Source organism: Gallinula chloropus, assembly GCF_964237585.1.
Source record: "Gallinula chloropus genome assembly, chromosome: 1".
In the NCBI taxonomy this organism is placed as follows: Eukaryota; Metazoa; Chordata; class Aves; order Gruiformes; family Rallidae; genus Gallinula; species Gallinula chloropus.
Genome location: NC_140085.1, coordinates 74,341,086 through 74,350,973, shown reverse-complemented (window position 1 = coordinate 74,350,973; position 9,888 = coordinate 74,341,086). Strand labels below are relative to the sequence as shown.

Sequence of the window (9,888 nt, the reverse complement as noted above, 5' to 3'; positions counted from 1 at the left end):
TAAAAACACGCACTAGGTTTTGGTCTACAGAACAGCAGTTCCATGGCGGTGCTGCCTTCAGCCATGGTCTGAGCAACCGCCGTACAGCAAAAGCCACACGCTCCACGGCTCACAGGCCAGGAGGCACACCAGCGCGGGAATCGGTTGGGTGGTTTTTCACCCTGCTACTAATCGTGATGGCGGGCTGGCGTTTCTGAGAGAAATAAACGGGGTTGATATGCCAGTTCCTCCAGTTGAGCAGCACCCGTTGCAGCAGCCGCCCCCGCCGCCAGTGCGCAGAGCAGAGGTGGGTGCTTCCCGCAAGCCTGCCTCTTGCCGAAGCACAACGTTATTCGAGGTCAGGGCCTGCCTGGCCACAGCCCAGCTGCTCAGCGGCTGCTGAACACAGGCGAGAAAGCACTGAAGTGTGAGAAAGTGGCTTCCCGAGGCTCTGAAGGGGCGCGGAGCTGCCCGTGGGGCGGCCGGGGCTGCCGCCCGGCCCGAGGTGGGACCGCGACTCCTCCCGACCTGCAGAGGACGCGCTACGCCCGCCTTGCCCCAACGGAAGGAAGCCCGCGCTGCGCTACGCTGTGCCACGCCCCATCCCTCCCCTGCCCGGCCAACATCCAGCCGCGCTATTGGCCGCGCTGGCTGTCGTCGCCCGGTCGGCTGTGTGGCGGCGCAATGGCGGATCGGCTAACGCAGCTGCAGGACGCGGTGAACTCGGTGAGGCGGGTGCCCCTCTCCGCTGTTCCCTGGCGTTCGGCCTCCTGCTTCACGGCGGGGGAGGGCAGGCTGGTGCTGGGCCGCCTCGCGGCTCCGGCCGCTGCGTGTGTCAGGGGCGCGATCCCGCCCCCCGCAGGCCTCCTGCCCGTTCCTGGGCTGGCGCTGCGGGCCGCGGCGGCGTGCGCCCGCCGCCTCACGCCGGGGCGGGGCTGCAGCGTGGGGTCCGCTGGGACGCGGGGTAAAACTGAGGTAATTAAGCGATCTCTTCTGTTGCCGCTTGCAGCTCGCGGACCAGTTCTGCAACGCCATCGGAGTGCTGCAGCAGTGCGGCCCCCCGGCCTCCTTCAGCAACATTCAGACCGCCATAAACAAGGACCAGCCTGCCAACCCCACGGAAGGCAAGTCCGTCTGTCCGTCCGTCCGTCTGTCCGTCCGTCCTTCTGTCCGTCTGTCTGTCCGTCCGTCTGTCTGTTTGCTGCTCTTAGCAAAATGTGGGCGTGCTGTCTGTAATACAGCATCAGGGCCCTTGTTTTGGTAACTGGTGATTTGCCGTACGTGACAAAGTGAAGTCAGCTGTGCTTGCTGCATAAGGTTGTGATAGTGGAAATGTAATTTTAAGTAAGTATTGCAGTGTATTTCTTGTGCTGGTTTCTTCTTGCAGATATAGTAGCTCTGCAGTTATATGTAATTTTAGCAGCATTGTGGGAGGTGGTGAGTTGTCTGTTACTTACAGGAGACCTTTTTAGAAAGAGATAGTGGTTTATGGAATCATATCCTAGTTGAAAATTCTCTATGTCATAAACTTTTAATTTTTGTGTTTCTCCATGTGTTATCTGCTTATATAATTGATTAAGGAATAATGTAATGTTGAATCTCACCAGTAGCATTTATGGTTTTGTTGTTGGCTATCTTTGTTTGCTTTTATTTTTTGAGAGAGACAAAAACCGATCTGAGACACAAAAGTGGCAAGTGAAGTAAGGGTTCTGAGTTGAGATTCTCAAGTTTGCATTTAAATAACCATGTTACTCTAATCCTGAGTGGGGTTTGGTTTTTGAGAGGCTGGTTTGGAGCGCAGTGATGTGCTTTCTAGGACAGTTGAATACCGTTTCTTTATTGCTGTGTGGTGGCTTGCTCTCCAAAACTGGTATTAGAAGAGACAGCTGAAAGGTGTGTTTGCTTCCTCATCTCACCTGCTGCTGTCCCAGGGGCCTGCATCAGGGTGGTGCCAGGAGCTAGATGCTTCTCTAAGGTCTTAAAGTGGTAGGTTATGACTGACTTCTCTTTTGATTTGTCTTTTCCCAAAATTCTGAATGCAGTGACTTCAGTAAAATCATATACTCTCATTAGCAATGCTGATGAGACAAATAAAGCCTGCCAGTTGTTTGTCTTCAGATGTTTAAAGCCTTAAGAACGCCTTGAAACTCGTTACAGGTAAACCCTGTGGTGGTCCTGAGCAAGCTTTAAACTGATCTGTTGGTCTTGTTGTTTGGCTGGCTTTTTTTTTTCCCCAAGTTACTTTAAGCATACCTGTGTGAATGTCAAGCTCTTCTTCCACAGTTTGTGGAAGCAACATAAACAAATAGATAAGATCTTAAATGATAAATCGAAAAGGACTGTTTTGATATTTTAGCAGTAACAACGAGCTTAATTCAAACAGAGTGGATGTGATTCCATATGGGAAGGTTTGGGTGCTGGCTGGTGGTGTCTCTTAATTAAAAGTCCATGGAGTTCTTTCAATGATATAGCAGCTAAATAAAGGTCTGTTACAATCTTCCAATCCTTTTCCATTTCTTAGGAACAATTTTAACTTTTTCTGTGGCTGAATAGGAGTTGATTTTTGGTTTGGTTTTTTTTTTTTTAAAATTGCAACCCCTCAAATTGTTTCACTGATGATCTGCTGCTTAACATGATTTGAATGATCCACCTATTTGCATCACTATCATGATGTCATTTCTTGTCTTCCTTTATTTTTTCTAGTGGCAGATTTCAGGGCAAGGGCTGAAAAGTTAAATGAGTTTCTAGCTACTTCTCAATACTTGATGTAGCAACTAGGACACTTAATACTGGTGTTAGTCATTTTCTTAACTGGCTTCCCAGTTCCAGGTATTTTCTCATCTGTACAAAGCCCAGCCCTTTGTATAACCAGTTACCTCGTTCAATCTAGGATGGGGCTCAGCCTGCCTTCTCCTTCTGGCGTGGCTGAGATCCCTTCACTTCTGATACTGTTGTTTTCTTCGCATAGGAGAACTTTCTGTATGCAGAATGGTGCTTATTTCTAATAATGTTCTGAGTGGGCTGACTTTTCTTATTTTTTTATCTTTTATTTTAAAGAGTACGCCCAGCTGTTCGCAGCGCTGATCGCACGGACTGCGAAAGATATTGATGTTCTGATAGATTCCCTGCCTAGTGAAGAATCAACAGCAGCTTTGCAGGTAAGAGTGTTCTCAATTAAAATATCAAAACATAACTGAAGGCAAACATCTTTAACTCTTTTTTTTTTTTTTCTTTCACTCTCTAGGCCATGTAATACTGAAAAATTACCAATATCAGCTTTAATATGTAAATTTCCCATTCTGGTGGTAGCCTATAAGTACTTCGCAGGCTTAGTGGAAATACTGAACTTGCCTCTATTCCAAATAAATTTATAGCTGGTGAGAATATTTTAAACTTAATTTTCTGTTAGAATGTTTTGGGGTTTTTTAAAAGGGCTCTTAATCTTAACAGCACAATACTAGAAACTGCTAAGGCGCTCACCAGATGCTCAAATTAATGCAACAGATGCAAGAGTACTGGTGCATTGTGGGGGTTTTGTTGTGGTTTTTTTTTCCTTGGATAATCTTTCACCTTCTCTTGCTTATTAGGAGTATGTTTCATTTTGCAGCTGCAGAGCCCCCACTTCACTGAAGCCTTTTGTTCTTCCACAGTGTTTGGTAGTTAAAGGGTTCACAGGGTATCCTTTAAGTTCTCAGTCTCTGTCACAAAACATTTTTTTCACTACTCAGTTGCCTTCCTTTGGACCACCCAGATAAATGTGGTGCTTTTGTTTCTGGTTCTGTGTCTCTTTAGACCAGAGGTGTACCCAGGAGGGGCTTGGGAGCAGGCAGCAGGTGCAGCCAGTATCACAGCCTCCATTCTCTGCCTTACAGGAGCTGAACTGCTCTAGACAGCTTGTGAAGCTGCTGTTTCTCAGTTCTAAGTTGGACCCACAGTTGAAAGACTGTAGCTGTGTTTGGGTTGGCTTGTTGTTTGTTTGGGTTGGGTTTTTTTAATGTTATTTCTATGAATCTTGCCTATTAAACAGCATCTGCTAGGTTTACATCAAGTATTTTGTTTTTAGAATGCAACAAGGATGCAGAGAGTGCAGTTTCTGTGAGACACCTAGAATTGCTTTAAGAACAACTGAGGGTTTTACACCTGGGTTGATAATCTGTAACTATTCAAAGGCTTTTTACAGAAGACAAATATTAATGTTTTTATTGGCTGGGCCAAATACAAACGACTTGACAGTGACATTACATTTGGTCTTAAACAGAGGAGGTTAAATTTGGAAAACATTGCCAGTCGCAGTGATTGCTGAACCTACTAATTGGGCCCGTGAGCAGCAGCAGCATTTCATGTCACTGTGTGTTTATTAGCTGAAGGCAGCTTACCTGCTTGCAGGCAGGTTACAGCTTCTTCCCTGACTGAGCAGGGCCTGATCACAGTGACAGCTGGAAGGTGGGATGCTTCAGAAGGAAGAGCTGGTTGTGCATTAGGGGAAAGGTTTGGGTTCTGGCTGGTGGTTTCTCTTAATTAAGTCCGTGGAGTTCTTTCAGTGATACAGCACCTTAGAGGTGATAAACTGTGTCTTGCTCTGTTAATGCAGACTCACAAGAATTTCTCATCCTTTTTGTTTGGCGTGGCTTAGAGAGAAGTTAGCTTGGATTCCATCACATAGTTCTAGTTTTGATTTTTGTGTTGTTTAATTTGCAGCTGCAGAGCCTCCACTTTCTGAAGCCTTTTGTTCTTCCACAGTGTTTCTGGTTGTTAAAGGGTTTGCAGGGTGTCCTTTAAGTTCTGTCTCTGTCACAAAACTCTTTTTTTCACTAATTGGGTGTCCTCTTTTGGACCAGACAGATAAACATGGTGGTCAATTTATTAAAGATAAATATTGTGACATTCTTTAAAAAAATGTTTTGAAGGTGCTTGGATCACTCTGAAATGTGCAGCATAGGTTTTATCGGGAAGTGGTAGGTAGATACTTGGCTAACAGATGTACTTAGGCCAACCTATTTTGATATTTTTTTATACTCAGGTTGTCTTTATGTGTTGAACCTGAGGCTTGTCTTAAATGATAAAAGAAGCTGCTGCACTAATGCCCAACGTGATGTGCCCGTCCATCCCCTTTGAGTAAACTTGTGGTGAAGTTGGCAGTGTATATCCTGCTCCAGTCTGTGGCTTATCTGCAGTCAACTCTTCAGCAGCTGAGACTGAAGTCATTGAGCTTGATTCTAAATTTCAAACTTCCACCTTTTGCCCTTTTCCTTCTCTGACCCTTTCTCCAAGGGCTGTCTGGTCCTTCGTGTGTATATTGACCTTCCCTAAAGACATCAGCCTTGCAGAACAGAAGGTGAATATGTGGATAGAAGTTTGTGATTAATTTAAGCAAGACTTCGTAGGGACCCGTGTATATGCCTTAAGATATACCAGTTTTAAACTACTTTTTGGCTTTTCTGTTGTTCAGCTTAAACCAGTCTTAGTAGTTTTAAATTTGGTAAATATTTTGAAGTGTTAAAATATTTTGAAGTTAAAATGTTTTGTTTCACTAAATTTTCACCGAAAAGCAATTTGGTTCTGATAGAAAATACTGAGGAAAAAAAATTAATGATAAAGTTTCATCTGAAATGTGCTATTTAGTGGAAAGGTTTAAGTTGCACTTATATCTTGCTGAGTACCTTTCAGTAGGGGAGTGGGGAAGGGAGATGGTAAATACTCTCTTCTCACTGAGAAGAGCTGTACTTCTGGGCCAAGAGTCAGAAAGGAGCCAACATCTCTATTTGGTGAGGGCTTTATGTTTGCTCCATGTGGCTCTGCAGTGGTTTAGCCCCCAACCTTTAACGAGTTCCTTTGAAGGTGCTGGTGCAGAATTCAGGGACCAAAGAGAGAATCCTTCTCTTCTCAGGGGTACTGATGGTTTCATGCCCTTCAGCAGTAGCAAAACATACTTTGTGCTCTGGCTGCAGATTCTCTCTCTTTCTCCCTTTTGTTTTAAAGGCTGCTAGTCTGTATCGGTTAGAAGAAGAAAACCACGAGGCAGCCGCCCGGCTGGAAGAGGTGGTTTTTCGCGGGGATATGCTGCTGGAGAAGATCCAGAGCGCCCTGGCAGATATCGCCCAGTCGCAGCTGAAGACGAGAAGCGGTACTCACAGCCAGCCCCTTCCAGACTCGTAGCGCCAGAGGGCAGCGCGCCTCTGCAGAACCCGACCGCGGAAAGGCGCCTTGGACCCGCGGGGAGCTCGGCGCGACGCGGCAGAGCTCCGGCCCTCCGGAACAGCGTCTCGTAGCGAGGCTGGAACTGCGGGTTTTGTGCGAGGACACGCTTTGTACCGTCGGTGGTTCTGTCCTACAGTTACCTGTATCCATGTCTGTTGTTGTTACTTACAGCGTCCCGTTCTGAGTTTGCTTTTCTGTGTGTCTGACTTGAGTCTGATCTGTTGTTATCTTCGTTACACTAGGCCTTAGTCCCTAAAGCAAATTTGTCAGGAAGATGTGTTAAGAGGATTTGTGCAATTTGCTCACTCCTACTTTCAGACTTTTATGGGCTTGGTGTATTTTTTTGTAAGGCTCAAACACAGACACACCTGCATTTGCCAGAGTTCTGCGAAGGCAGTGCTAGGCAATGATGTGAATACAGTGGTGGCAGCCTCTTTCAATTAACAGAAAGGGTAATTAAACACTTGTGTTACTACTTGGTTTACCACCCTCTACAGATCAAGTAAAGGGATAAGTAAACTTTGATGTTTGCAGAGTAAGTTCTTGCTGTTGGCACCTCATTTAGAAAAAAAAACAACCCGAACCAACCTGGAAGAATCTGATAGTGGCTGATAGTGGTATTTATTATTTGTAATTCACAAGTGGGTCTTTGACTTCATTACTGCATGTGACACTCTTACTTGCTTGTGACATTTCTCTGCTTCTGCTGATACCCTGCATTCTTGTGGGAACTGGTGTCTGCCTGTAAAGTGGACAGCAATGAGGAAGCACTGGGTGTCTGGGAAGAAATTAGCAACGAGGAAACTGAAAATAACTTACTATGTAATGTTGCTTTTCACTGTGAGCAGTGGCTGCCACGTGAATGCTGTGATCAGAAGCAGCAAGAGGCCTGTTATCCCCAACATGCCCTAGAGAGTTTCTCGGTTTTATCTTTACATTCTGAATAAATTTTTGCCTTTTGTTTTGGGATTCTAGAAGTACCAACATTTCCTGTTACATTTGGAAAAAAACCCAAAACAAACTGAAACAAACCACCAGCTAATGTAGGGTTCAGTGTCTGAGTTTAGAGTTGAACGTTTAGTCACCTCCTGCATTTTTCAGTTAGCAGCCTTGTGTCGTTGTAGGGTGCCCTTTATCGCCATGTACCTGCTTGTTTTCTGACCAAAACTACCTACTTCATATACAACAGTGGCACATCCAATATACAGAACAGGTGAGGGCAATTCAGGTATGTCTGTAGCATCCTTAAGGAGCAAGATGCAGCCGCTCTCTCAGAGTACGAGTATAACATGGCACAGGATACAGCTTGAGGATTAGAAAAATACACAGCTGTTCCTACCTGTCACAAAACCTGAAGCATTTAATCAGACTGGTATTTAATTGAATTTAACATTTACTAGTATTTTGTCAAATTTGCATATCTCTAGTCATAGCCTGCTATTGTGAGGCTCTGGTACTATCCAGCTTCAGGAAAAACAGCTGGGGAGGTGAACAGGCTACATCCCAGCCCCAGTTCTGTAAAAATTACTGTGCTGTGGTGATTTACTAAGCCATGTAAATATGCCCGTGTCCCAGGGAGCTGGAGTGGCTGGGTTTTCATTTGAAGTCAGTCATGGGGCCAGGTTTTGGTTTTCTCTAGAAAAGCAACATCCAGTACATCTCAAGTCAGTTGAAGGGTGGGTTGGAATTTTTTTGTTTGCTTTGTAAACTAGTGAACTTAGAAACTTGGGGTGAAATGTTAAGGCTTTGCTTGAGGATTAATTTTTTTATATATACACACACTGAGATGTCTTAATTTGAATTGTGAATGTTGCTGGAAAAAGTAAGATCTTGGTAGATTCCTTGGTATAGCTTAGCGTGCATCACTTCAGACTTGTTAACTTGGAAACTCTTGCTGTGGGAAATGGTCTCTACCTTCAGTAACAATGAGGTTCTTTTTGTTTCACAGCTTTCTGTGGTTTGTACTGGAAAACTGCTGTATTTCTGCAGCCTGATACTGCCTAACTAGGAGCATTTTCTTTTAGCTGTTGTTTATTTGAATATACTGTCCCACTTTAACATTCAACTGTGCGTTGGTATCAAACAGTTAATCACACTCAGCAGTGACCCTTGGTCAGAGGTATAAGCTCCCTATTAAGTATGTGTGGTTTTTCAGTACTTCACCTGTGTGTAGTTCAGTCAGTGTCACCAAGCTACTAGAGATGTAGGGTTTTGATACAGTTTAAAAGCAACCCAGTAACACAGGAGACCTAAAGTTGCCCTTTTTTTCCCTGAGAAATAAAGTAAAGCTCGAGTGAGTATTGTTGCAAGATGTGTAACCCCATGAATCTTCTTATGTTGTGTTGCTGGACTAGCTGTTGTAAATCTTCACCTGCTCTTTTACTGGCATCAGCTCAGTGGGTGTGGTTGTATATCTTTTGTTGAGCTTTGATGTGTAGAAAGGTGAGAAACAGATTTGCTATGGCTGCCTGATGGGCAAAGTGTTAGATTTGGGCTTGAGATGTGGATTCCTTTCCCCTCTGTCACAGATGTGTTGGTTTGTCCAGCCCCTTGTGCTGGGGTTTAAAGGAGAGCTTGTAATAGTGGTAGTGCTGCCCTTAGGGGGTGGTACTCGTGCAAGAATTGTGGGGCATGCAGGATTACTGCGTGTGTACCCCTTAGCACCCTAACTTTCAGCTACAAAAAGGGAGAGGGAGGCAAATACCTTTGGAAAAAAGTATTGTTATCCTCCCCAAGAAGTCTTAACTGCCTCCATGGATTTAATGCTGAAGAGAGGGAGGGTGGGGGGAGAAAAAAAACCCCCTATGAAACAGCTGCAAACAAACATATCGGGTTACATGCGAGAGAGCTGCAAAGGGAAGCTTTAGTGGGGAGGATAAATGGAGGTAAAGCAGCATGGGACGAAAACAAAAGTATTGAGCAAGACATAAAATGGTTCTGCATGTGCTGTTGGACAAGGAGTGCTGCCCAGTGAGCAAACTGTCCTTTGAAGAATGATGGTGCGGAGCAGAACAGAAAATTCCATCGAAAAACAATCTCACCCACTTCAAATGAGCAGGAGCGTTTCATGCTGGGAATCCATACAGCCCACTGGCAGAGATGTTGGGATCAATTTAGTAAATAGAAGCGGCTGATCAAAGCCTGGTGTTCTTTACTATAAACAGCCGTGCTGGGAGGAAGGGAACACCTCGCAGCAGCTGCTCTCCTTTCCAAATGCAAGAGCACAGAGGAGTTAGTACACTCCAGTCTAAGGACACTGGGGGGAAAAGTGCAGTAAGGACAGTTTAGCTTCCTGCCTTTATGAAGCTGATCCTGGCTTGCTACTGCAGGTAATCTTTGGTCTGGGAGCTTCTGCTGCGTGTGGGCATGTCCTGGCCACCCCTGGGGGATTGATGTAGGGAGATTTTTTGGGGAGGAAGGGAGTTTGCAGCAATGCAGGCTGAAGTCTGGGGAGCAGCTCTGCTCAGATGGACCTAGGGGTCTTGGCAGGCAGCAAGCTGAACGTGAGCCAGCAGCTGGCCCTGGCAGTGAAAAAGGCCGGCAGCATCCTGGGCTGCGTTAGCGGGAGCGCAGCCAGTAGATCGAGGAAAGCGATTGCTTCCCCCCTGCTCAGCACTTGTTAGACTGCATCTGGAACACACTGACTGGTTTTGGGCCCCCAACAGCAAAAAGCTGTTAAGAAACTACAAGCTCAGCAAAAGGCCACCAGAG

The 9,888-nt window shown here is 45.4% G+C and overlaps 1 protein-coding gene across 1 annotated transcript; it reads left to right on the top strand.

The window, feature by feature from the left end:
- Positions 1-608: 608 nt before the first annotated feature.
- MED21 (mediator complex subunit 21) lies at positions 609-7,179 on the top strand. Its single transcript, XM_084279607.1, has 4 exons — positions 609-705; positions 989-1,103; positions 3,037-3,137; positions 5,959-7,179. Exons 1-4 carry the CDS (start codon positions 664-666, stop codon positions 6,133-6,135), a joined length of 435 nt encoding a protein of 144 aa, XP_084135733.1. The 5' UTR covers positions 609-663; the 3' UTR covers positions 6,136-7,179.
- Positions 7,180-9,888: the final 2,709 nt, after the last annotated feature.

Coding starts and splice junctions, on each gene's coding strand:
- MED21 (XM_084279607.1), top strand. CDS start 664: ATGGCGGATCGGCTAACGCAGCTGCAGGACGCGGTGAACTCG. Junction 706..988: donor TGCAGGACGCGGTGAACTCG/GTGAGGCGGGTG, acceptor TGCCGCTTGCAG/CTCGCGGACCAGTTCTGCAA. Junction 1,104..3,036: donor GCCTGCCAACCCCACGGAAG/GCAAGTCCGTCT, acceptor TTTATTTTAAAG/AGTACGCCCAGCTGTTCGCA.